Below are 23230 nucleotides of genomic sequence, written 5' to 3' on the forward strand. Positions count from 1 at the left end.
TCTTGCAGATCTAGATCACGACTAATGTCAACTCCTTATTTTTTTACTTAACGAACGGTGATTGGTGATAACAATTAGACTGGAACAGAAACCACCTGCTATTGCGCATTCTCATCCATCGTGGAACAGGCGCACCTCGTCATGTGTCGATCAAACGGACTGCCTGGTTTGTTTACCCAGAAGAATGGGAATTCGTAAATACTAAACTATTTATGAACAAACTTCTCCTACAGTATAATTCTCCAAAATTACACCGAATAATCAAATAAAATTCTACACCGGAGGAATTTGGGAGAAACGTTAAAAAAGTCACACGCGAAAGAAACAAAAAAGGAGGGGGGGGGGGAGAGAGCAATTAAAAGATAAAATGATGAGGGGAAAAAAAAGTTTTACGCTTCTGTTTCTTGATCCTCGCATTCGGCGGCCATTTGCTCTGGCGTGCGTAAGTCGATGGCGATGCGTTTGTGCTTCGTCTTTTGATTCCGGACAGTCTTGCTGAATTCTTGAAAGGCCGTCGCCAAGGCGATTGTCAGCGTCCTGGCACTTTGGCGGCTGTCGCAGACATAGGCGTAGCATTCGAACGGAGCCGCTGTGCCGCCCATTAGCACCGAAGGAGAGATGGCCGTCGTATCCCGAACGACGATCATCGAAAACACTCTCGTGTAGACAACATCCTTTTTTAAAAAACCAACAAATTAAGCCATATGTAAGCGTTATCACTATCGATTAACGCACCTGGACGCCGTAGGAAATGATATCCACAGGGTAGAAGCCAGTTTCGAAATCGCGTGAACGGTTGTCGGGCATCTCGCTGACAGTAACACCAGTCGAGTCGACTTTGAAGTGAAGATGAGGCAGTGATGTGCCCGGTTTCAGGGATTTGGCCTGTGTTACCATTTCGTCGACAGGTTTCCGTGTGTATTTGATACCCCAAAGTCCTCTCGCTTCTCGTTTGCCCAAGAATTTCACTCCGAAAGTGGCCGGAAGTCGGACCGTTTCTTGGCTACTTTCAATCGACATGGATGTGGGCGAGGCTCGCTCGTCGATCCTATTCGTATCTTCTGCAAACTGCACATTCAGAACAATAGCCACGTTAAGTTTGTTGCGCAATAGTGTAGAACGTTTGTGGGAAAACAAAAACGATAGTTAGAAATCTTCGACTCGATTTAGAAACCAAAAGGCTTTTTCTTTCCCGAGTTACGGAACATAAATTTTTTATGTTGAATCGTTTCACACGATAACTATATACCGACATTTTTTTTCGTCACGCCAATATTGGGAGAAAAAAAAAAGGAAATTGGTGAAGGTTGTTTAACAAAAGCCTACTAGTGAATCAATTGATTAGCGCTTTGTATATCCAATCGTTATGATCGCCATTTAAGGGAGTAAAATAATTACTTCCCACGGCTGAAAAAGACAAAAAATGAAATCCCTAATACAGAAAAAACGTACATGTGTCTGTTACACACTCACGCAGAGCGACAAACAAAAGAATAGAAGAGGATCCCCGAAGCGGAACGGGGCGTCAGATGGTGTAGCGCCGGAAGCGTTACACACACACACACACACACATAGGTAGAGAATCTATACGTGTCTATATTATGGTCCAGGAGAAAGGATGAAAAACCACAGACCACTGGAACGATACACCTGAAATGCAGGAACTTTTGTCGACAATGAACTTGTTTGGTGAGTGTACACTCACGATAAGTACTGATAAAGAAGGTAAACTACTCGGCTATCAGCCAAACTAAAATGGGCAATTTCGACAAGCTTGTTTAAGATTGCAGGTAACGCCAGGTTAGATAACGAATGAGATTTCCTTTTTTTTTTTTTTAAAAACTGGGGCACGAAATAGCAGAAAAATATTGACACTATCTAACTAGAAAATGAAGTGAGATGTACCTTCAAATTTAAATCGCAATGAGGTAGCGGTAGAGGATCGTTGTTGCACCGTCCCTTGACGGGAGCTTTGTGTTGATGCGTAGCGTCGAGCGACGTCGTTTCGCCACGTTTCCGGTCGTTGTTATCCATTTCGTTCAGTTGTTGATGCTCCTGCTGCCTCATTTTCTATTACTGCGTCTCGTCAAACAATCAACCCCACTTCCGCACCCACTGTTCTCCTCTTTTCCACCCTGCTGTTTCGACGTAAAAAAGAATGCCGGTAACAAAAAAAAATGTGTCGTCACCACATTGCCGGATTTAGCTTTGCTACAAGAACAGGTGTGTCCCCTTTTCTGTGTTGTTGTTGTCGATGCTGTTCTTTAATGGCTTGAATATTGTAACGTGGCCACACGGAAATAACACGATGTAACTAGCAGGTGAAACAGAGAGAGAACGTCCAAACGTGGCGGCGCCCAACAACTGACTGAACACAAAGATGAAGTTTAGGAACCTATATAGGGAAACATTGGCATTGCCAGATGTCACATAAGATAATAAAAGATTCTTCGAATTTTTTTTTACTGACAACGCAGCCATTCATCTTTCTTTATATTCTTTGCGTGAAGACGTCCATTTTTTTTCGATTTAACAATGAACTTGTAAACAGTTTAAGTTCGTTAAATTCTTTTTTTTTCTTGAATAGGTTTTCCTGTTTCTATGAAATCTCAATCATTCTTTGTGTTTTCTTTTATTATCTTCAATGGATCTGTGTCAGACAGATGTTATTCTTTTTCAAGTAAATAGAAGAATTCTCGGGTTTCGTAGATGAGTCAGATTTCGGTTGGAGCAAACATAACTGATCGAGGTTTTCATTTGATTTTCCTTGCGAAACGCGGCTACGCACCGGATTACCGTTACACATCATAAAAGCCAGCAGGTATAGGTTGCTATCGCACCAGGAAATTTTCCATGCCTTCTTCGTCATGACCTATCGGGAAAAGTGAGTTGCGTGTTACATTTTTAAGTTCCAACTCTCGAGGCAGTTTCCACGTACGCTGTTTCCTTATTTGATATTAATAATTAATTACGGGCTGCTCTTTGATAATTACCTCAATCGCCAGACGAGCACTTCTGTGTAGTAAAGACATAGAAACTCACGAGAAGGTGGGTCTAACCCAAAAGGGCGTATTCGTATAAGAAAAAGTCGACGAAACAAAATCCGTTTATTGAATTGAGGTAAGTATGCATACTGAATAAGTTTCCGAAGAACGTATAAGAAATGTAAAAATCAACGAAGAAGGCTTAACTGGATTTCAAATGTTTTTCCTCATTTTTGCAGAGCTTCTTAAGAAGCGAAAGGCTAAATACGGCATTGACGTGCATCTCTTTGACACGAGAATTACGTTTTCCTGCCACTGTGAAAAGTTGCATGTAAAAAACGTATCGTTCAAATAATTGAAATAGCTTTTCTAAAATATATTGTGCTTCGTAAAACTAAAAAAATAAATAGGGGATTGCTTTGTAACCGGCTCGTTTACGCCTCCCATTCTGCAGCTAAGAGGATTTGTGAAAAACGGTTAAAACGAAAAGGGAAAAAAATCAATGTAGAACTGAATGTATTTTGTTGTCGTTTGCAAGACGTCGGCCGTGTCCTGGATGCGGTATCGCGTGTCCCTAGCGGAACATGAAAAGTCACTCAATTTTCGGAAGACGTACCTGTGTTAAATCAGTGCACCTTGTAGCAGACGACAGGTACAGAAAATAAACGAGTACACTGCTTATAATCCAATAGGTCTAGTCAGCGGCCGGCTTCAGCGTTGGGCCCACGCTTAGTATTAACTGAACGACTCTTGTAACAGGTCCTATTAAACATTCGTTACGCTCAATTTCTTTCGTTAACTGATACCGAATGGAAGTTTAGAATTTACCCATGAAACCCACTGAGCATTTGTAGTAAACAAAGGGAATGTAAACTAAGACGCCAATGAACAGCACGCCCAGGACGTAAAGGTACTCAATAGCTGGGTCGGTCACGATCGGTGCCACAATGAGGTACGAACCAATAACAATCGTCAAAATTGGAACAAACAATGGAACCTAATAGCCATTAAAAAAAAAGGATCAATTTTTTTTTCAATGAAAAAATAGGGAAACTACTCGTTTGTACTCGATAGGGTCTTCGAGCATCAGGTTTTGTTTTGCGTAGAATGAGCAAAACGATCATCGCCAAGACGTAAAAAATCCAGACGGCGAACGTGAAAAAGTCAATCAAACTAGTGATTTTCTTGGAGGCCACTAGTATTAGAGCTATAATTGCCTATTACAAACAGGTGGTATGAAAAACGGTAAAATAAGCTTCGTTTTTGCGTTTTGATGGGGGAAAACTTACCGTAAAAATGAGAGCTGGTGAGGGAATTCGACTTTCAACATGAACGTAGGACAAGACATCAACCATGTGGCCTTCCCTTGCTGTAGCAAAACACAACCTGCAAACCGTCAATGCCCAATGTACAAGTTGGAAAAACATGGCAAAATGTTTGGAGAATTAAAAACCTTCCGGTGGCAAATGCGCCAGTGAGTACACCCCCAAACGTGGACATGGCCACTGCTAGAGGTATGAAAAAGGCTACAGGGCCCAGGAGATAATTACCGACTTCCTAGCCATAACATTTTTTAAAACATGCATGTACACAATTTTAAATGCATATTCTACTAGATTTTGTTGGAGTTACGTACCACGGCAACGGCGTCGGAATTTATCAGGGCCTTAGGACTGAGTACAGTGAGGTAAGCCACGTTGACTGACAGGTAGCAGACTGCCACCAAAGGAATTCCAATCATGATGGCTCGTGGCAAGTTGACGTAAGGATTTTTGATCTCTTCGGTCACAAAGTTGAGGTTATTCCTTTTTACGAAACGATTGAATCTACGACGCTACTTAAAAGCACACATCCTCGATCTCGATACCATCCATCATACGCCCATAGTCCTCCGTAAAAGGCCGTAGCCAGGGTTCCAAATTCCGTAGTCGATCCCTCGAATCCTTGGGCCAGGTATTGTGTTCCTCCTGTAACCATTTTTGAAAATGTTTCAATTTTTGGGGTCAATTTAAAAATGAAAATGGCGAACTTACCGGTAGAAAGCTGATAGATTCCGCATCCGATCAGTACGACGATGGCGACAAGTTTTGCTACGGTGAACACATTCTGAACTCGAATTGTCCAGTCAACGCTGTAGCAATTGAGAGCTGTGATTAAACCTATATATCTTATTTCGTAGGAAAAAAGAGTTTGCTAATAGAAAAGGATAAATATTTCTTCGCTCCGTTTCTTGCATACAAGATGGCAGTCATTTTGATCAGCAAATCTTCCATTTCGACGTCGAGACAGAAACCCAACGATGTCAAAATCGGATAGACAGTGTAACTGGCGCAACTTAGGCAACCTACAGCGATGAATTCTTTAATATAGAACGTCAATTTTGACTTTTTTTTTTTTGTGATTTACCAACAGCAAATGTAGTAGGTCGCAATAATAAAACGCTGATCCAAGAATAAAGGAAAGCGGGTAATGGGCCCCAGAATGGATGCAATGGACTCAGTCCGTCAACGTAATAAGAATATTCTCCACCCGATTTAGGGATTAAGGTCCCCAGTTCAGCGTAAGATAGCGAACCTATGAATTACAGGTAGTAAAATTTGTGTGGAAAGTATGAATAATTCAATGATTGTTATTAGAAAAGTTTTAAAAACTACCTAAGATGGCCAAAAGACCGCATGCCGCCCACATAACTAAGGCGAGTCCAACCGAGCCAGATCTTTGCAAAACTCCGCCGGGACTAATAAAGATCCCAGAACCTAAAACGACGATGAATTATTTACAGTTTTCTATTGCCTAATTTACTTATCAAATACCTATCATGTTGCCGACGATCAGTGCTACCCCGCTGAATAGTCCTACTTTGCGTTTCAATTCCAAACCATCCGCCGCCGCTGGATTGGGTTTTCGGTCCGCCAAACATTCGCCTTAACGTGGTTGTGTAAAAATTAGTTTAAATCAAAATATAATTTTGTTTAAATAAATTTACCTTTAGATGTTTCATCCGAAGAATCGAATGCAGCATTTTCCATTTCTAGTTCCAATTATCCAGTAGCACAATGTTCGAAGTGACGAGAGCTACTGAACGCGCTTTTCGTGATTTTTCTCCAAGGTACATTAAAAGGATACACTTGCACGTACTCCTACCTGCTTTTTGAGAGTATTGAATTTCGGACATGCTTCGTCACGATTCGGTTATAACGAATGCACCGTCCATTGTATTATTGAGTTCAAATCGTTTCCTGCGTTGGGTTTGTCCTGGGCTCATTTTGTTGAAAATACAGGCGATGACGGTAAACGGGGTAGTTGCGGCTGAGAAAACGCGTGCTATATTTAGAAAAGCTCTACAGTTTTCCACAACACGGATGAAAGGAAACAATGACTAAGGATTTTGCTCTTTATGTTAATACTGTTGTGCTTGTAATTTTTCTTGTTATAAATTAAGAGTTTTGTGTGCGGAGAAAGTTGCGCAGCTTTGTAGGATAGTCAGTCATGATTCCATTCACTCCGGCATCAAGTGCCACTTGGAATTCTTTTTCTGTGTTTAGCACCCAAGCATAAGTCTATAATGAGACAATTATGTGACTTAAAAACCCATAAGAATGAAACAAGTATTTAAAATATTAATACCGGAATTCCTCGTTTGTTAAGATGCCTAAAAAGTGCAGGTCGTATAATCAAAAATCTCACAAGTCTAAGATACATTTGTTGGCGGCGTGTTCGCTGACTGGTGTCTTTAACAGAATAGAGAGGTATTTCAAGATGAGTTTCCGCCAGTGGGATAAAAGGGAGAAGACCCGTAAAAAAGTATAAGTAGAGTTTGATCACTCCTTTTATTGAAAAATAGCGAGCAACTTCGGGATTCTGAAACACAATGTTCGGTTAACAAATGACGAAGAATTTGTTGGTACTCGTTACAAAATAAATACCTGGTTGTAGCATTTCAGGCTCGATTCCTCTTTGAAACTTCCCCATATGGTTGATCTTTCTCTTTTATGAGCAGTAATTAGCTTACCGATCTCTTCTATCAGTTCATCATCTCCTTGTTTGACATCAATATTTATTACCACATCAGGAAAAGATTCAAAGACGTGTTTTAAGAGTGGAATTTTGCGATGGGTTTCATCCTCTAATCCAGTGAAATGCTTGCCTGTGGTGGTTTTTAAAAAAATAACTTATCCTAAACTACATAAGTGCACTATCAACAATAGATACCAGGTTCAAAGTCTATGTTAAGAGTGGTTTTAAGAAGGGGAAGTTCATGGTAATCCAGGTCTTCTATAAATGCATCAACCCCAGTTAGTCGCAGGAGTGAAGGATCGTGAGCTACAACAACTTGTTTATCTCTAGTTATATGACAGTCAATTTCTAGCATGTCTGTCTCGAGATTTACGGCACTAAAATGTAAAGCTATGCTGATAATCACTGAAAGCAGAAGTATTTAAATGTAAAATGAGAATTACTGAGCAAATGCAGTCAACGTGTTTTCATAGTTTTCTCCAGCACCACCCCGATGGCTAATGTGTTTGATTTTTCTAAAATTTTTGGACTTGTGAAGTAGATTTGGGTAATGCAGTAACACCAACGAGGTAACGGCATAGGAACTAAGACTCGCAATAATAACGGATAGGAACGCCATAATAGAAATCACTAGAACGTTACTTGGAGGGATGTAGAAACTCGAGAATCCTATAACAAGTTGGACTTTGATATTTAAGTTACCATATCGCGAATGATACGATGAAAAATTCGAGTATGCGCTATGAGACCTAAGTCATTCTGAAAGATTTGCTGCAGTATTTTTACCGCACTTTCTTAGCAGATCAATGAGTCTGTTATTGACATGCAGTACACAGTGCCAGTTTTTTTGGTTAATTTTATGATGAATACATCATTCTTCTTATAGTTGAGTACATAATAAAACATAATTATATTCAATGAATTTTAATTTGTTTGTGGTTTTAAGAAAATCAAATTTTTTTTTTTTTTGAAATTGCAGCTCTGCATTTTCCTGTACTCAAACCGAAGCGCCCTCCTTTACTTCGTCGCCCATCATTCGCATCTAACTTCATTGTAGCGGATTGCACGTTTCGTGTCTTCAAGACTTGTGAGTAATTTTGATCTTGCTTTTTAAATTTAGACACTATACTTATGTTTAATGAATCGAATGCATTTAAATATCATGGAATTTATATTTTGATGTTGAATTCGCTAAATGTTTTAGTAGAAATGTGCCACTACTAAATAAGTGGCGGTAAAAGTCAGAATTGGCTCGTCCATAGCTGTCACAACTTTATCCTTCAAAATCTCAAACATCCATGATTGTACGCAATTATAACTGTTATTTGGGTAAACTCAGTTTATACAGTCACGTGACGGTGATGAGAAAAAAGTATTTCATCTGAAAATATGATGAAAAACACGGATCCAATTCCTGAGTCGCGAAATTGTAATCCTGACTGCTATTTAATTTTAAATTAGAATTGATGGTTTTTCTAGTTTAAGCGTTAAGTTCAGTCATTAATGATGATAGTAAATGGCTTGAGGACTTCGGTCCTATGGAAGTTCATGTATTCGTACTGTCTGATGGTATATGATAGGCTTAGCCGTTAGTAAAACTATCCTAATTATCCTAACCAGTAGGATTATTTACTCAGAAAAATGCGTTACGTCGCCGCTTACCTGCTCGCTGCTTTGGGAGGCAATGAAGCCCCTACTGCTGAAAACATCGAAAAGATCCTCAGCTCTGTTGGTATTGAGGCTGAAGCTGACAAGCTCAAGAAAGTCATCGCTGAGCTCAAGGGAAAGGACCTCCAGACCTTGATTGCTGAAGGTGAGAAAGTTGTTGCAATTTCCCTTTGTCTCTACTTAAGTTTTTGAAATTCTTCTACAGGCCAAACCAAGCTTGCATCTATGCCAGCTGGTGGTGGTGCCCCTGCTGCTGCCGCCGCCGCTCCGGCTGGTGGTGCTGCTCCCGCCAAGGGTAAGGATTTTTGATTGACAACTTCTTGAATAGTAAATAATATATTATTTGTTCTAGCTGAGGAGAAGAAGGAAGAGAAGAAAAAGGAGGAATCCGAAGAAGAGGATGATGACATGGGTTTCGGTCTCTTCGACTAAGCCCTTCATTTCAGTATTTCTAACTGTTTAACGGCTGTGGGAAATACATTTTGAAATGTCAATGATCTTATTTTTAGCAGATGATTAATACCCTTTAGTAATAGTGTAGGTTTAGGTGCAGTTGGCTTGCTTTTAAGACTCCTCGACAAATATTATGGAACTACACAATTGAGGTGATTAATCTTTAAGTAGCTTGCTTTGAATATTTTTGTGATGAATTACTTTTCACCATCTTTCGACTGAGACTTTGTGATGGATATTGTTTTTACCTGATGGATCTTTCTAAGTGCAGTTGTTTGTCTTGTTAACATTGGTTCTAATCTTATCTCTTTCTTCAGGTATTGCTGATTCCAATCCTTCACATACATTTACAGGTAACTAACTATACTTACAATTATGCACTTCTTGTTGAGTGATGAACTCTTTACACCATCTTTCGACTGAAAATGCTGATAGATAGATTACTTTACTGAAATTTTTCATTAATTTATAAATTTTAAATTTTTGGACATTGCAATGACACTCATTTTTTGCTTTCCAGATTACTTTTGGTACCCAGCTGGATGAAACTACCCGTACCGTGGAAACGATTATTTCTTCGTTGAAACCTGTAAAATATTCTACAATTTAGTAAAATAATAAAATAAAAGCAAATGCATATTTACGTTAGCAACAATCTTTTCAATCACACAACAAAATTTTATATAATGATACACCTACCATTCTGAAACTCACCATTGCAAACATTTTTCCAACAAAGTTACTTTTGATTAACTGTTAAGTTTATCTAAAAATAAATTTAAAAATTTCAAACAATTAGTTGCAAGAAAAATTTTACATACCATTTTTACTATTCAATACCACCTGTCCAAATAAATTACTGGACAAAATAATCGAAATTGAATAGTAATGTGTAGTAAACACCAAATATCCAACAAAGTTCATTCCCGAAAGCTCTGTACAAAGCACAGCACGAGTAAAGGACTAGCACTGAAAGCGGCGCAACGATCCGGTGAAAACGCTCAATCAACTCGAATCCATTTCTTCTTCGCTATCATTCGCGGAATTTCGCTTCGCGTGCGGCTTGTGGACGGGTGCTGGGGAAGACTTTGCCGGCCTGACATTTTCAATCCATCTCCCGTTTTGGTTACGCCGTATGTAAAACAAAACATATGCCGCTTTCGACTATTGAAATAAATGATTAACAGTCCTTAATATAAAAATAATATGTAATACATAAAACATAATATTTGACTTACACAAACAGACTCCTCGCTTGCTTCGGAGACACTGCTATCATCGAAATAATACCAACAATTATCATCCTTGTTCTTCGCATAGGCAGTATCTGAAAACAAACAATAGTTAAAACAAATTACGACGTCGATTTCCAAATTGAACCACTTTAAGTTTCGCTTACAGTGGCCACCGCCAAGTCCTCCATAATGATTACAGACCCCGATTAAGTCATAAACGGCATCCGTTGGATTGGGATCAATTATATAAGGGGCCATATTTAATCCACGGATAGGGAATTCTACCAGTGTATCAAGCTTGTCTCTTAGAGACCGCGTGTACGAAAAACGTTTTAAGTGGATGACGAGTACTTCAGGTAGCGACCACAAATCGAATTTCTTGGTTGCTCTTACATGCTTTTTACAGGTAGGACAATACCTAAAGTTATAAAAAATTTTAGAAACTTGCAACAACCAATAAGGAAAACATAATACCAGGCATCATCAGCTCCCAATCGTTCAACAGAGGTAAAGACTTCAAGGCATTCCTTTAGCTGAAGAACTTGCTTTTTCACATTTACCCTTTGCTGTGACGACGCGTCTTCGGTGTATTCTTCGGCAGCTTCGGCATCGTAGCTTACTTCTTTAATAGCCGGGTCCCATTCGCAGGACACGAAACTTTTTGCTGTAGAGTTAAATCCGTTTTAACATAAGCAACATTACGAATTAGAAATATCGAACTTACTGGCAAGGGTAATTGGTTTTCCATTTTCCTTTATTTTGCCAAGACTCGAATTTCCGCTCAAGTTGACCAAATCCATGGAAAAAAGCTGTTTAGATTGTGACGTCTTTGCAGCAGAATCAATTCCATTGATCTCCATAGATGGCAGTTCGTTGCCGTTCTCGAGCGACATGTCAGCGTCTTCGGTGTCCATCTCATTCTCACACACGTTTTGATTTGTGGACGATATATCCGTGATAACATCAGATGACGATGGTCCTGCCAGTTCCTGATCATTTGATGCTTTTAGACAACGTTTCATACGTGTCACTATGCATTGGTATAGGTGATCATGATCCATCCCTTCACGAGGCACTTGAAGGATGAAGGGAACACCGAACATGCTACCATAGCCGTAATTGTTTCTAGTCTTTACTTCTTTTAGGTACACACCTAAACAACACGTGCCTGGTGTCCCAAGCCTTTCCGGTAGCTCATACCTAAATGGTTAAAAATATACAAATTTGGGACGTAAATACGAGTATGAACTTGCCGACAATACGGTAGATCTATGGCGGTAATAAAACTCACACATATATGACATCACGTTCGCTGATTTGAGAAATGCTGCTTTCGTTCGTAAAGACTTGATGAAATTTATGCTGATGGACATCAGCCACTATCAGGTGATCGGCTGGGATTCCACAGAGTTTAGATAAAGCTTCAGTCAAGTCAAGGATCGTACCCATTTTTGGTACTATCACTCGATAGCGCATAGCCTTCTGCTCAGGGTCTACGCGTGCCAGATACAACTCGATTGATCTTTCCTTCTTGACCGGCATTGGAAGCGAGAGATAACAAGTCGGGTCAAAGGTAACCGAGACTTTGTTGCACTCCGGGCAGACCAAGGTTGATTTCAATAATCCATGAAAGAGATCCACAATGACGGAATCATTTCGCTTACGGTAATTTTCCCAGCCTTCACGAGCCACTTCCTGAAAAAGAAAGTCAAGTGTTGAAGACAAACGAGTTGAAGGTAAACGAACGGTACCATGAGAAACAATAAGCTACCGCATCTGAACGTCCGTCAGCGTCCTTGAGTTCAATGTAAGGCTTCTTCGAAATCCGATTCAAATCTTCGTGCAAGCCATCCAGAAGAAAGGTTAGTAATTCTTGTGAGTCATGCTGCTGGTATCCTGAAAATTGCGGAGCAAATCTACCGACTTGCAACTAATCCAATTTATCAATGTGTTCATACATAAATTAAAGCTAGTTTTTCGATTTAAGTTAATAAGATACCTTGAATGCCCTCGGAGGGAATGCATGGTGTTGGCCAGACCACATTGCTTTTAAGAGTTCGGCGAAAGCTTTTGCTATTTCACCTTGATTGCCTAGAGGATTCTCCTTGTTCAATTCAGCCCAATGTCGTTCTTCCAAGAAGTACCGTTGAATGGGTGGAGTATTTGACATACACTAAAACGTCAGTTAGTACTAATAAGTTTAATTCAGTTTATGAATGGTTTGACCTACTTGCAACACACTATTCATAAAGCAAGTGTTGCCCAAGTTGTTCAGTCCACAAAGGCCTGGTTGAACGGAACGGGAAGATGAAGAATCCCCATCATAATGGCGACTGAAAAATTCAACGGAACGGTAAGCTTTGTTTAAAGGCAAAACAATGTGAACTTAAGTTCTTACAGTGATGAATAGGATGCCCCTGCTGACCTGCAAAAGACAAAGTATGGAAACAATTCATGAAATACAATTTGGAACCAAAGAATTATCAGACTACCGTTTTGAATATGATGTCTTTCGCGGCCATGTTCCATCCTCGTTTTGTACTTCAGCCACTAATGTTTGGTTTGTCATTAAACTAAGTTCCTGAATTGATTGCTTTTTCATTGGTAATTCTTCATAAGTTTGGTTGCTTGATTTCGTCCACAGATGTATGTTGCTATTTTCAGGAATTTCAAATACGTCACGTAAAACTTTTTCGACAGTTTCTGGCAAAAAGAAATGTTTTAGTATTAGTCAACTGATATTGGAAAAGCTTTTGTTATTTTACCTAGTGTATCTCGTTTGCTGAATTTCTTCACATATGTTTTCTCAGTCTCAGGGTATTTAGCCAATTTAAGCTCCGTCAAATAAATTTCGACCCGTAGGTAACTGGTTAGCATACCATGGTCTACTACCTAAAAATAGAAGAGGGCAGACAAAAATTCATGTAAGGTATTAGATTAACCCAAAAAGAAAAAAAGGAAAATACAAAACCTTTCGGGCTATAGGTTCCTGTCCCGGAGCAAGTTGGTACCATTTAACAAGCAAGTTCCAGACTGGTTCAGGTACCAATGCAAAATCAATGTCTTCTGTCAAATGTTCTTTTAATTCTGTAGTATTTTCTGTAATAATAATAATTTTAAAAAGATGTCAGATATTTAAATGAACTGATAAACTTTTAAAACATTTTTTGTAACAACCTTTCAAGAGAGCTGAAACATCAATATTTCCTGGATGACAAGTAGGATCACCTACATGGCTAGAGTCCCATTTATCCCATCCAACATATTTCTTCCATGAATTGAACCAGTGAACATCAATAAGATACCTGAAAGATATTATAACAATCGTAAATTATGCATCACAGATTCAATTTACTCTTATCTCATACCATGTGTCGCCATCACTCAGGGGTTGATCTATCAAATCTTTGATCTGACTATATTCACTGGTACTATCCGATAGTCCTGCAGTAGTAGTTCCTTCAGCCATATCTGTTTAAAAAAGTGCTAAACTTAACATTTTTACATGTTAGCTATTCTAGAGCTATGTATGTCTACGAGATAGTTAAGCTACCAATTTTCAAAAAATTAATAATTAGTTATTATTTAAACATTAAAAAGAAAAAAGAACAGTTAGAAATCTTAAGAATGTTTGGGCTTTGACATGCATTCCGAGGCCAATGCGAAGCACTGACTTCCGACCAGAAATCTATATTTACTCACCAACTTATCCTTTCCAGTACACAGCTGCACCAATATACAATCACAACCTTTACGGATAACGCAATGTCAGAAATGTTATGTGATTATGTCTGTATACAAGAGACCGACTAACCACCAACCGGCGTTTAACCTTATTCCCTCTAGAAAAGAAATCCGTTATGCACTGCTTTTGCAGCCGCCATCTCGTGGGAGCTCAAGCTGTTCGACAATACTTGCTTCTTGCCCCATAGATGTCATTGGGTTAGGGACTACTATACAGTGTAGGTAAAACTTGCCCACAATACCTAAAACTTAGCTTACTACCGGAAGGTATTGGGGCTTCCATATACGCCCGATTTTTTTCTGTTATAGTAATACATGGTTTGGATTTAAATTTTACCAGGTTGTACAAATGAAATTTATTTTTGACTTGGAATCAATGGTTGATGAATTATTCAAATTGGAAGTGGTTGCGAAAAGGACTAAGAAAAAGCAAAAATGTTTAAAGTTCGGTTTCTAAGTGGCAGAGCAGGGTCCCAATGAAATTACCGAAATAAAATTAAAATAGGTCAAATGGCGTTACGTATACTTCTGTACCATCAAATTTAGTATTGTTCAACATTGACATTAAAATAATGTTGAAATTAAGAAAATCGAGCTGCCTGGCAAAGGCAAATTACCACGGGCAGACTACCATGGAGGATTACGATAAGAAGATGCGAATCACGCGATATACTTTGCCACCAACTCAGCTGATTTGGATATATAGGCTTCCTTGGCAGCATCCGAGGACATACCTTTCTTCGATTCCCAAGAATCCCACTTAGCTTTTCCCTTCAAGTCCAACATACCGGGTCGAGCTACGTTATGAAAATATGCTTATGTAGGTGGAAGCGTATTAGGGAAATTCGACAATTCATACTCACCAACGTTAACATCCCCAACAGTGGCTTGTTTGAACAGCGCATAAAGGTCTTTCAATTCATCGTTTGTTGGCGTGGCAGACAATGTCTTAATATCATCTGCAGCCTTAAGAAATTTCTGAACAGATAGTTAATATGAAAACAAATAACACTAATTTTTGAAAACCGTAAAATAAAGGAAAAATTAAATTATTTGTTAGGCTTACTTGATCCAGAGACATAATGTGTGCGTTGAGCGAAGAAGTAACGATGTGGCTGTAATGGCGTCTGAAATGCACGCCAATCGAAGACCTCAAAGGTTTATTTTAGACTACCAAGGTCTTCCTAAGCGGAGTTTGATTTTGTTTTTAGCGTCCTTATCGAATCGTCATCGAATGACAAGTCATAATATTTTAGTCTCTTTTGCTTGACTGATTCCAACCCAGTCTGGTACTCCTCTTTTAGAATCACATTACAGTCGGCTATTTCGAAGACAAAATTTTTTGAAGTACTATTCATGTGATGCGCTAACCCCTTTCACACGCTCAATCAATCCAAGAATTTATGACAAAAAGGTAATGAAAAACTTCTGTAAAACACAATAAATGGATAGAAGAAGCTTTCAGTTCAAGAGGTAAGGTCAAAAGAGGTGACGGCTCTCTGCGCATAGCTATAATTCTCCTCAAAAAATAGAATTTAAAAATTGAAACATCTAAAACAGGGCAAGACAACAACGAAATGCTAAAAGAGCGCAGCTGAATTGTGTTAAATATATCGCAGCAAATCGTCATTTCCATAAAAGATGGTGGCCCTGAAAAGGGCCGTTTGTTAACAATTAAATAACGAACGAATTAAGCTTTAGCGGGCTTGTCGGTCTTCTTGGGCAACAAGACGGCCTGGATGTTGGGCAAGACACCACCTTGAGCGATGGTAACTCCGGAGAGAAGTTTGTTCAACTCTTCGTCGTTACGGATGGCCAACTGCAAATGGCGAGGGATGATACGCGTCTTCTTGTTGTCACGAGCTGCGTTTCCAGCCAACTCAAGAACCTCAGCGGCCAAATACTCCATGACGGCGGCCAAGTACACGGGGGCACCGGCACCGACACGCTCAGCGTACGATCCTTTACGGAGCATACGATGGATACGACCGACGGGGAACTGGAGTCCGGCCCTGCTCGAACGGGTCTTTGACTTTCCCTTGACTTTACCACCTTTGCCGCGACCAGACATGTTGAGTTAGGTAGAGAGTTGAATTGATTCCTACTACAAAGGAAACTGAACGTACTAGGATTTGTGAAAATTCGGGTTATATACCCATCTGGACGGAAAACGAAAACCATAGGTAAATCATTTTAGCCAATGAGCTACCTTCTTCCAAAGGTTCCTACTTTTTTTAAACAAAGAATATGGTACACTGCTTTCCTGTTCCCAAGAGAAAGTTCCCTATTGGTCTCTTTTGCCGAACAATCAGCTACTGTCATTGGCCCTAGCTATAGGAAATTGGCTACCTTCAGGTAGATGGGCATGGGACCCCTGATACAAATACAGCCAAAAGACTTCACGTCATTACTGCATCATTCGTAGTTTGAAACTTCGTAGCAAACTCACATTTGAAAAATGCCCCCAAAGGTTAGTGGAAAAGCAGCGAAAAGGGCTGGCAAAGCTCAAAAGAACATTGTCAAAGGAGACAAGAAGAAGAAGCGCAAGAGGAAGGAAAGCTACGCCATTTACATCTACAAAGTTTTGAAGCAGGTCCATCCCGACACTGGCATCTCCTCCAAAGCCATGACGATCATGAACAGCTTTGTCAACGACATTTTCGAGCGCATCGCCGGAGAGTCTTCCCGTTTGGCTCACTACAACAAGAGATCTACCATCACGAGTCGCGAAATTCAAACGGCTGTCCGTTTACTGTTACCGGGAGAATTGGCCAAGCACGCTGTGTCTGAAGGCACAAAAGCTGTGACCAAGTACACTAGTACCAAGTAGATCTTTTCACTTGGTAATTCTGAGACTAAACGGCCCTTTTCAGGGCCACCAACATATTTGAGAACTAGAACATGCAACTGCCCATTGTTAAGCCGACCAGTTTCTGCTATGATTTTGGTGAGACTGTTTTCAATCGGATAGGAAATCAACTGCAGATTGGATGAAGTGGTATGACGAGCGACCATTTCAACAGCCTAAATTATACTGATTAAAAGATGAATTTCTATCGTTACTTACCGAGTTTAGGTGTATGTACTATGGGTCTTTCACTGTTGGTCCAAAGTAAATGGGGTAGAATCTCCAATTCAATTGTCGGCAGATAGAAAGAAATTCGACAAAATGTATCACATGTAGAACTCAGGTAAAAGCACTTTCACCAACTGACGGTATGAAATGGAATAAGCCACGTGGAAAACCACAAGGGTGGAAGGGGAGAGGACAAATTTGTGCGTTCCATTCCGCAGGGAGTTGCTGTGGAATGACAACCCAATGCAAGGCGATTCAAGGTCAACGATTCTGAAGAAAATAAAACAGGGAGGAAGGGCACAAAAATCCAGTGACAAAAACAAAAGGTGCAAATGATCAACATTGCCAAGGGGCAAACAAAATTTTATATGAACATTACATAATGACTATAATTTAAAACTTATGACACCCAAATTATTCTCAAATGCTCTTTCCCGTGGGAACAGTGTAAGCCTACCAGGAATCTAGGTAAGCTGCCACTCTTTCAAATAAATGTATCTGCAGATGTGGTATGCGAAATCCGTCAGATTTAGTAAGAGCATTCATTTACACAGCTTTCCAAGATCCTAGTAAATGAAATTCCTTTTGTATAAGGCAATTGATCGTTTAATAACACCATAATGCTCGAAATTTTTAAGGACAACTAAATGGTAATATCGTAAAGCCAGAGATACATAGACTGCATGCATGTTTCAGCGGCGACAATTTTGTAAATCTATGGAACTGATTTACAATGTTTACTGCATCTGTCATATATGTGCTGAACTTATAAAAACATCCATGGGAATCATGCTGAAACTGGAAATGTGTTCAGCAAACTATGCAATATAGAAATTTTCAACAAAGAGACAGACAATATATCTTGCACTTTTGTTCATCTAACATTTTGCTGTCGAAACTTTAAAAGCAGTTAAATACTTTTTTCTTTAAAAATTGGTGGCCCTGAAAAGGGCCGATTGGGCCGGAAGCAGTGGAATGGTCGGTGAAACTTAACCGCCGAAACCGTACAGAGTGCGGCCCTGGCGTTTCAGAGCGTAGACGACATCCATGGCGGTGACCGTCTTTCTCTTGGCGTGTTCTGTGTAGGTGACGGCATCACGGATGACGTTCTCAAGGAACACCTTCAGAACACCACGAGTTTCCTCGTAGATCAAACCAGAAATACGCTTGACACCACCACGGCGAGCAAGACGTCGGATGGCGGGCTTCGTGATGCCCTGAATGTTGTCACGCAAAACTTTGCGATGACGTTTGGCGCCTCCCTTACCGAGTCCTTTACCTCCTTTGCCGCGACCAGTCATGGTGAATGTGTTTCAGAGATTTAGTAAATACTGAATGATAAAACTTTTGTTTCGGTTTCCCCATTATAAACCCCAATAGTCCCACCTGATTGGCTAACTTTAGCTTTCCCGTATTGAGCCTATCCCAATTCAGGTTTGCCAAGAGGCTTTGTGTTGTGTATCCCACTCGTTTTCCCTCCCTTTCTAATCTGACCAATAGCGTTAAAGAGCCTTAGCTTTACTGCATCCACTCACCCTATATAGCCCCAAGTATCTTCCATTAGCTTCAGTTTCCCAACTTCCATTACTGAAAATGGCTCGTACAAAGCAGACAGCTCGTAAATCCACCGGTGGTAAAGCTCCCCGTAAACAGCTGGCCACCAAGGCAGCTCGTAAGAGTGCCCCGGCCACTGGCGGTGTCAAGAAACCCCATCGTTACCGCCCCGGTACCGTCGCTCTTCGTGAGATCCGTCGTTACCAGAAATCGACTGAGCTTCTGATCCGCAAGTTGCCGTTCCAGCGCCTGGTCAGAGAAATCGCCCAGGACTTCAAGACCGACTTGCGTTTCCAGAGCTCCGCCGTGATGGCCCTTCAGGAGGCCAGCGAGGCTTACTTGGTGTGTCTTTTTGACGACACCAACTTGTGCGCCATCCACGCCAAGCGAGTCACCATCATGCCCAAGGACATCCAACTTGCCCGTCGTATCCGCGGTGAACGTGCCTAGTTGCATTTTTTTGTCTTCCTATTTCCAAACGGCCCTTTTCAGGGCCACTACACGTTTAGGCCAAGAAATCAATACTTCGCTTTCAAACATAAGTTATACTGTCGAATATCAATTCATTTCGTCCCTTACGGCTAAAGGTTCGCACTGTTCGGTTTACGTTTTTCAACTTCAATTGGTTTCTATCTGTTTTCGATTCTTGCCGTTGGAATTCGTGTTAGCAACCCGGACTAGTTTTCGACTAGAGGTAGTTAACTGACGAGCTATGTAATAACCAACAGCTTCGCTAAAAAATTGTATAAGGTAAATGATAACGATCGCAAATTTGTCCGACCCATCTAATTTGGATTGATGGTTGTTGTACAGTAGAAAGTTATTGAAATTTGGGAGAATTCGACAAACCATAAATTTTGAAAATATGAATTCTTAGGTAAACTCCTAGATTCCGTCGACGGTTATTTTCCACGTTGTTGCTTGCGACAAGTAACAATTTTGTGAATAATTGTTGATTTAATAGCAAATTTCTATCACCAAGTACGAAAAAAAAAAGATTTTTTTTGAAGGCACACATGCTGGCAACAAATCAGAAATGATTAGAAATGAAATTAGAATTATGAAAGAAACATTATCGACTCGGTATTAAAATCTTTAAAAAAGAGGGAACACCAAAAATCATTTTGAACGTGCGATTAATCATTGCCAAACAGATCACGAAAGAGAAACCTCTTTATCAAAAAGTCTGGCGGCCATGAAAAAGCCGGACGCATTCGAAGTCGGGGGTAAGAGTTCGGTCCTTGGTGCTACTTTGAAATTGTAGCGCTAACTTGCGATTTCGAAAGAAGGCTCAAAAGAAATAAGAACTCTCTTCATTTTGTGAAGATTTGAGGAGTATTCCCTAAGTAGATGCCGACGATCATGACGGGGTTTTTTAACAATATTTTATATCACATTTGTTAACCCTTAGTATCAACCTATCACTCACTATCTTTTCGATGACAAAATTCCATTTGTCACTTCAATAACGAATTGGAGACAAAGGAAAAACAAATACCCTTTTTTACTCCCTATCGCGCTACTATCGGTTATTATCAAAATCGTACATCCGGCTTACTGCACTAAAGAAGAGCGACCAGTGATGAGCCATAGCACAGAATCGGGAAGTTCTTTCGAAACATGGGGGCGTCAGTGGTCATTGGCTGCCACGGCATACAAGAGTTTAAACTCGTATATTAAATAGTAGGACGCTCAAGTGAAAAGACGTTTTTAGCAGTCTTACCTTTTTGTCTTGATGTCGAAATGAAGTCTGTCAATTCGATGATTTTGTTTTCCGAAGCTATTCTGCTTGTGATTGTTCTGCTTTTTACTGCAACTGCAAGTAAGTTCTTTAATATTTTGCGGACGATTTCTTTCCTTTTCAACACAAACTCTAACATGATTGTAACAGATGGGCAAACGAATACCAATTTCGACGACGATGCGCAGTGTGAACCCTCCCTGGCTGATGGTATGACGTTCTTAACTTCTTACGTTTGTAGGTTCTAATACTTGTTACCATTTTGATATCGATATCCTTTTAGCGTGTTTTACGGATGTCGCCCAAGACCTGCGGTGCCTAGGATCAACTAAGAGGTCGGCGCAATGCAACGATCTGTGCAGGTAGAAAAGGACATTAATAACATTCAAAACTTAGTAAATGATTTAGCTACGTATTTACTAAAATATAATTCAGATCGATTGATGACGCCCTTCAGTGTACAGCCGATATAATAGATACAGACTGTGGTCAGAAAGACGGACGTGACCGATTTGATGCATGGCTGCGTGGATTGAGGGCTGTCTATTACTCACTATGCGGCAAGGATCGGCTTACTATTTTGGGTAAAACATACCCCGTCATTGAATATTATATTTCAATAAGGTTACGTCAAACTCGATAACTTTGGTAGGTTTAACACAAAATGCCGATTGCTGGAATCCAATGAGCTTCATTTCGTGCGTCGAGAAAATGGCTGGAATCGATCATGTTAATAACCTACTACGGCTACGTCTCGATATGAATCAGTGCAAGTTAGTAATTTACTCTATAATTTAAAAATAGTCAATATTTACTTACCTTATTTTGCCTATGATATATAGCCGCCTGATGATTAGTATTAGCACGTGTAACGTCAAAGCAACCAGCTTGGGATTGGCCAGTGCACGATGCTCACCTTCTCTAGAGGGCGTAAATGAAATTATCCATACCTTTTTCTCAAAAACAGAATGCGGGCGACTGTGTAACACTGGAAGTAGTATTTCCCAAAACACTAGCGTAGCTTCAGTTCTTTGTCTTCTAACGTTTTTGTTTACTGTAATTCTAAAATTTTGAATACGTCAAATATATGTGGTTGCTGTAGGAAAGATATGGAATGGTCCAAATCAATCTATACGAAGACTCATAAATACATAAGAATTTTCTATTATGTATTGGCTAAAGGGCAATACTTATTACTTTCGGCACACCTTAGCAGATCGCTTTGACAGTCAGTGGCAATTCTGTAATTTTGTCTATTTTCCGATTATCCACAGTTTTGAGAGGAGGAAGAGGGCGTATTTTCCTTCCATATCTACAAAACCATAAAATGGTTAAATTATGCAAGAAGCCGTGGCGGCGAAAGCCAAATGTACCTTCCATCCTTCCTGTGCCAAAGGCCAGAACGCGGCCGGAATCCGAGCCACCTAAGGCGTTGGGCACTTCCGATGTGTTTTGTGTTGTGATCCTCGTTACCAACGTGTCCAACAGTGGCCATGCACTCTTGTTTGAGGGACATTTCTTGTTTTGAAGGGAGTTGGATTATGCATCGATCACCAACTTTGCGGACGAGTATAGCACGAGAACCAGCAGACACTGCAATTGTGCCTCCCTCTCCAACGTACTTTTCGATGCAACTTAAAAAAAAAAAAATGATTTCATGAGATCCAATATGAACTGTTTGATATTAAAAGATCAAAACTATTACCAGACTTCAGTTCCCAATGGTAGTGCCCCCAAAGGATGAGCATCTCCTTCTTTTGGTCGAACTATGAAAATAGATTAATCAATGTTAAGGAAACCAGTAAACTAATTTTGAAAAAATGTCAAGTTTTAATAATTTTATGTGCTCGGCAAAAACAGAGAGAGAATGTTCAGTAGATTTTAACTAGAAAGACAGGAGGTACTTACTTGCAATTCTGGGAATATGACCAGAAGTTGATATTAAATCCCCAGCTTTCATAGTTGAGGTTGCTGTAATGTACCTAACTTTATCTCCACCAGCTACCAATGCTAATTTCGCACTTTGACAGGGATCATACTGTATTGCCAAGATTTTTTCCACCAGCGGAGGCCCTTCCTTTGGTCCATGACGGCACTTGTCTACCCACCTATATTTTTTTTTGTGTCCACCTCCAAGCCCACCAACAACCCGTTTACCTATAAATGAAAATATTGATGCTTTGATGTTATGTTCTTTGTAAGTATCGAGAAACTCTAACCTGTGGTAGGATCCCTTCCAGCTAGCTTCAGAAGAGGCAGTTTTTTCACAGTATATTTCTCAGGGAATTTTACCATCCATCTGTAACCAAAAGCTTTCCATCCAGGTTCTGTTAGATACCCATGTTTATTTATAAATCTTATTTGCTGGTGCTGAGGTTGTAGTTGGATAAGAGTAGTAGTTGGAAGCTTGACCGAGACATTTTGAGTTAATGTGAAACGACTGTTAGTAACACACAGTCTTGAGAACGAATTTAGTACATTTTGCATCATCTTGCTTTTAGCACACGGAATGAAAAAAAAGCATAGATGAATGTTGTTTCTTTAACAATCTCCCGATCAGTTGAGAAAATCAGTATTTAGCAGACGATGCAACCGGGCAGCGGAAGCAGGCGGCGGAGATTTTGGACTTGGTAACATTTAGCCGGGAAACTTGGAACACGTGTTTGACCATTCATTAATACAACCGAGTGAATTTAGTTTGTTCTACTACTAAAATATCGTTGCATGGTTTTTATAACCCATGTACTAGGCATGGTTT

General features: G+C 40.0%; 12 protein-coding genes and 1 non-coding gene across 15 annotated transcripts; 5 read left to right on the top strand and 8 right to left on the bottom strand.

Annotated features, from left to right (window-relative positions):
- Positions 1-195: 195 nt before the first annotated feature.
- LOC130702051 (uncharacterized) lies at positions 196-2387 on the bottom strand. The gene is made up of 3 exons (XM_057523723.2): positions 1906-2387; positions 736-1068; positions 196-674 (listed from the first exon to the last, which is right to left on the bottom strand). Exons 1-3 carry the CDS (start codon positions 2065-2067, stop codon positions 390-392), a joined length of 780 nt encoding a protein of 259 aa, XP_057379706.1. The 5' UTR covers positions 2068-2387; the 3' UTR covers positions 196-389.
- Positions 2388-3088: 701 nt separating this feature from the next.
- On the bottom strand, positions 3089-6137 carry LOC130702041 (b(0,+)-type amino acid transporter 1-like). 2 transcript variants are annotated; one of them, XR_009004210.1, is made up of 14 exons: positions 5971-6137; positions 5798-5908; positions 5639-5740; positions 5391-5558; positions 5223-5328; positions 5018-5151; positions 4852-4951; positions 4621-4789; positions 4438-4541; positions 4274-4370; positions 4052-4201; positions 3813-3981; positions 3620-3746; positions 3089-3558 (listed from the first exon to the last, which is right to left on the bottom strand). XR_009004210.1 is itself a non-coding variant. In XM_057523709.1 (13 exons), the coding sequence occupies exons 1-13, from the start codon at positions 6011-6013 to the stop codon at positions 3679-3681; spliced, it is 1521 nt and encodes a 506-aa protein (XP_057379692.1). In that variant the 5' UTR covers positions 6014-6137; the 3' UTR covers positions 3089-3678. The 2 variants fall into 2 exon arrangements, 1 of the variants encoding a protein (XP_057379692.1); XM_057523709.1 differs by having other exon boundaries at positions 3089-3746.
- A 150-nt stretch (positions 6138-6287) lies between these two features.
- LOC130702049 (lysophospholipase D GDPD1-like) lies at positions 6288-7821 on the bottom strand. Its single transcript, XM_057523720.2, has 5 exons — positions 7445-7821; positions 7197-7378; positions 6911-7131; positions 6612-6845; positions 6288-6544 (listed from the first exon to the last, which is right to left on the bottom strand). Exons 1-5 carry the CDS (start codon positions 7618-7620, stop codon positions 6422-6424), a joined length of 936 nt encoding a protein of 311 aa, XP_057379703.1. The 5' UTR covers positions 7621-7821; the 3' UTR covers positions 6288-6421.
- A 183-nt stretch (positions 7822-8004) lies between these two features.
- LOC130702063 (large ribosomal subunit protein P2-like) lies at positions 8005-9163 on the top strand. Its single transcript, XM_057523735.2, has 4 exons — positions 8005-8088; positions 8639-8814; positions 8875-8964; positions 9022-9163. Exons 2-4 carry the CDS (start codon positions 8643-8645, stop codon positions 9099-9101), a joined length of 342 nt encoding a protein of 113 aa, XP_057379718.1. The 5' UTR covers positions 8005-8088; positions 8639-8642; the 3' UTR covers positions 9102-9163.
- A 143-nt stretch (positions 9164-9306) lies between these two features.
- On the top strand, positions 9307-9382 carry LOC130702640 (small nucleolar RNA Me28S-Am982). Its single transcript, XR_009004387.1, has one exon. It is a non-coding gene; the product is annotated as a small nucleolar RNA Me28S-Am982 (small nucleolar RNA).
- Positions 9383-10000: 618 nt separating this feature from the next.
- LOC130702035 (ubiquitin carboxyl-terminal hydrolase 15-like) lies at positions 10001-14201 on the bottom strand. 2 transcript variants are annotated; one of them, XM_057523701.2, is made up of 16 exons: positions 14060-14201; positions 13726-13828; positions 13535-13662; positions 13329-13456; positions 13123-13249; positions 12850-13060; positions 12756-12782; positions 12588-12690; positions 12357-12530; positions 12129-12287; positions 11649-12052; positions 11082-11557; positions 10832-11021; positions 10522-10775; positions 10361-10449; positions 10001-10286 (listed from the first exon to the last, which is right to left on the bottom strand). In XM_057523701.2, the coding sequence occupies exons 2-16, from the start codon at positions 13824-13826 to the stop codon at positions 10128-10130; spliced, it is 2730 nt and encodes a 909-aa protein (XP_057379684.1). In that variant the 5' UTR covers positions 13827-13828; positions 14060-14201; the 3' UTR covers positions 10001-10127. The 2 variants fall into 2 exon arrangements, with proteins under 2 accessions (XP_057379684.1, XP_057379685.1); XM_057523702.2 differs by lacking the exon at positions 12756-12782.
- A 421-nt stretch (positions 14202-14622) lies between these two features.
- Positions 14623-15303, bottom strand: LOC130702064 (acyl-CoA-binding protein homolog). The gene is made up of 3 exons (XM_057523736.2): positions 15168-15303; positions 14965-15079; positions 14623-14898 (listed from the first exon to the last, which is right to left on the bottom strand). Exons 1-3 carry the CDS (start codon positions 15180-15182, stop codon positions 14762-14764), a joined length of 267 nt encoding a protein of 88 aa, XP_057379719.1. The 5' UTR covers positions 15183-15303; the 3' UTR covers positions 14623-14761.
- A 488-nt stretch (positions 15304-15791) lies between these two features.
- Positions 15792-16222, bottom strand: LOC130702057 (histone H2A). Its single transcript, XM_057523729.2, has one exon. The coding sequence runs from the start codon at positions 16170-16172 to the stop codon at positions 15792-15794; it is 381 nt and encodes a 126-aa protein (XP_057379712.1). The 5' UTR covers positions 16173-16222.
- A 337-nt stretch (positions 16223-16559) lies between these two features.
- LOC130702059 (histone H2B.1/H2B.2-like) lies at positions 16560-17003 on the top strand. Its single transcript, XM_057523730.2, has one exon. It carries the CDS (start codon positions 16560-16562, stop codon positions 16929-16931), a length of 372 nt encoding a protein of 123 aa, XP_057379713.1. The 3' UTR covers positions 16932-17003.
- Positions 17004-18127: 1124 nt separating this feature from the next.
- On the bottom strand, positions 18128-18496 carry LOC130702062 (histone H4). The gene has a single exon (XM_057523734.2). The coding sequence runs from the start codon at positions 18476-18478 to the stop codon at positions 18167-18169; it is 312 nt and encodes a 103-aa protein (XP_057379717.1). The 5' UTR covers positions 18479-18496; the 3' UTR covers positions 18128-18166.
- Positions 18497-18747: 251 nt separating this feature from the next.
- LOC130702065 (histone H3-like) lies at positions 18748-19196 on the top strand. Its single transcript, XM_057523737.2, has one exon. The coding sequence runs from the start codon at positions 18771-18773 to the stop codon at positions 19179-19181; it is 411 nt and encodes a 136-aa protein (XP_057379720.1). The 5' UTR covers positions 18748-18770; the 3' UTR covers positions 19182-19196.
- Positions 19197-20370: 1174 nt separating this feature from the next.
- On the top strand, positions 20371-21582 carry LOC130702052 (uncharacterized). The gene is made up of 6 exons (XM_057523724.2): positions 20371-20553; positions 20623-20682; positions 20756-20834; positions 20908-21056; positions 21125-21245; positions 21315-21582. The coding sequence occupies exons 1-6, from the start codon at positions 20475-20477 to the stop codon at positions 21544-21546; spliced, it is 720 nt and encodes a 239-aa protein (XP_057379707.1). The 5' UTR covers positions 20371-20474; the 3' UTR covers positions 21547-21582.
- Positions 21583-21620: 38 nt separating this feature from the next.
- LOC130702047 (large ribosomal subunit protein uL2m-like) lies at positions 21621-23035 on the bottom strand. The gene is made up of 5 exons (XM_057523718.2): positions 22692-23035; positions 22381-22629; positions 22178-22238; positions 21846-22106; positions 21621-21784 (listed from the first exon to the last, which is right to left on the bottom strand). Exons 1-5 carry the CDS (start codon positions 22960-22962, stop codon positions 21682-21684), a joined length of 945 nt encoding a protein of 314 aa, XP_057379701.1. The 5' UTR covers positions 22963-23035; the 3' UTR covers positions 21621-21681.
- Between the last annotated feature and the right edge of the window lie 195 nt (positions 23036-23230).

This window comes from Daphnia carinata, chromosome 6, assembly GCF_022539665.2.
Source record: "Daphnia carinata strain CSIRO-1 chromosome 6, CSIRO_AGI_Dcar_HiC_V3, whole genome shotgun sequence".
Classification (NCBI taxonomy): domain Eukaryota; kingdom Metazoa; phylum Arthropoda; class Branchiopoda; order Diplostraca; family Daphniidae; genus Daphnia; species Daphnia carinata.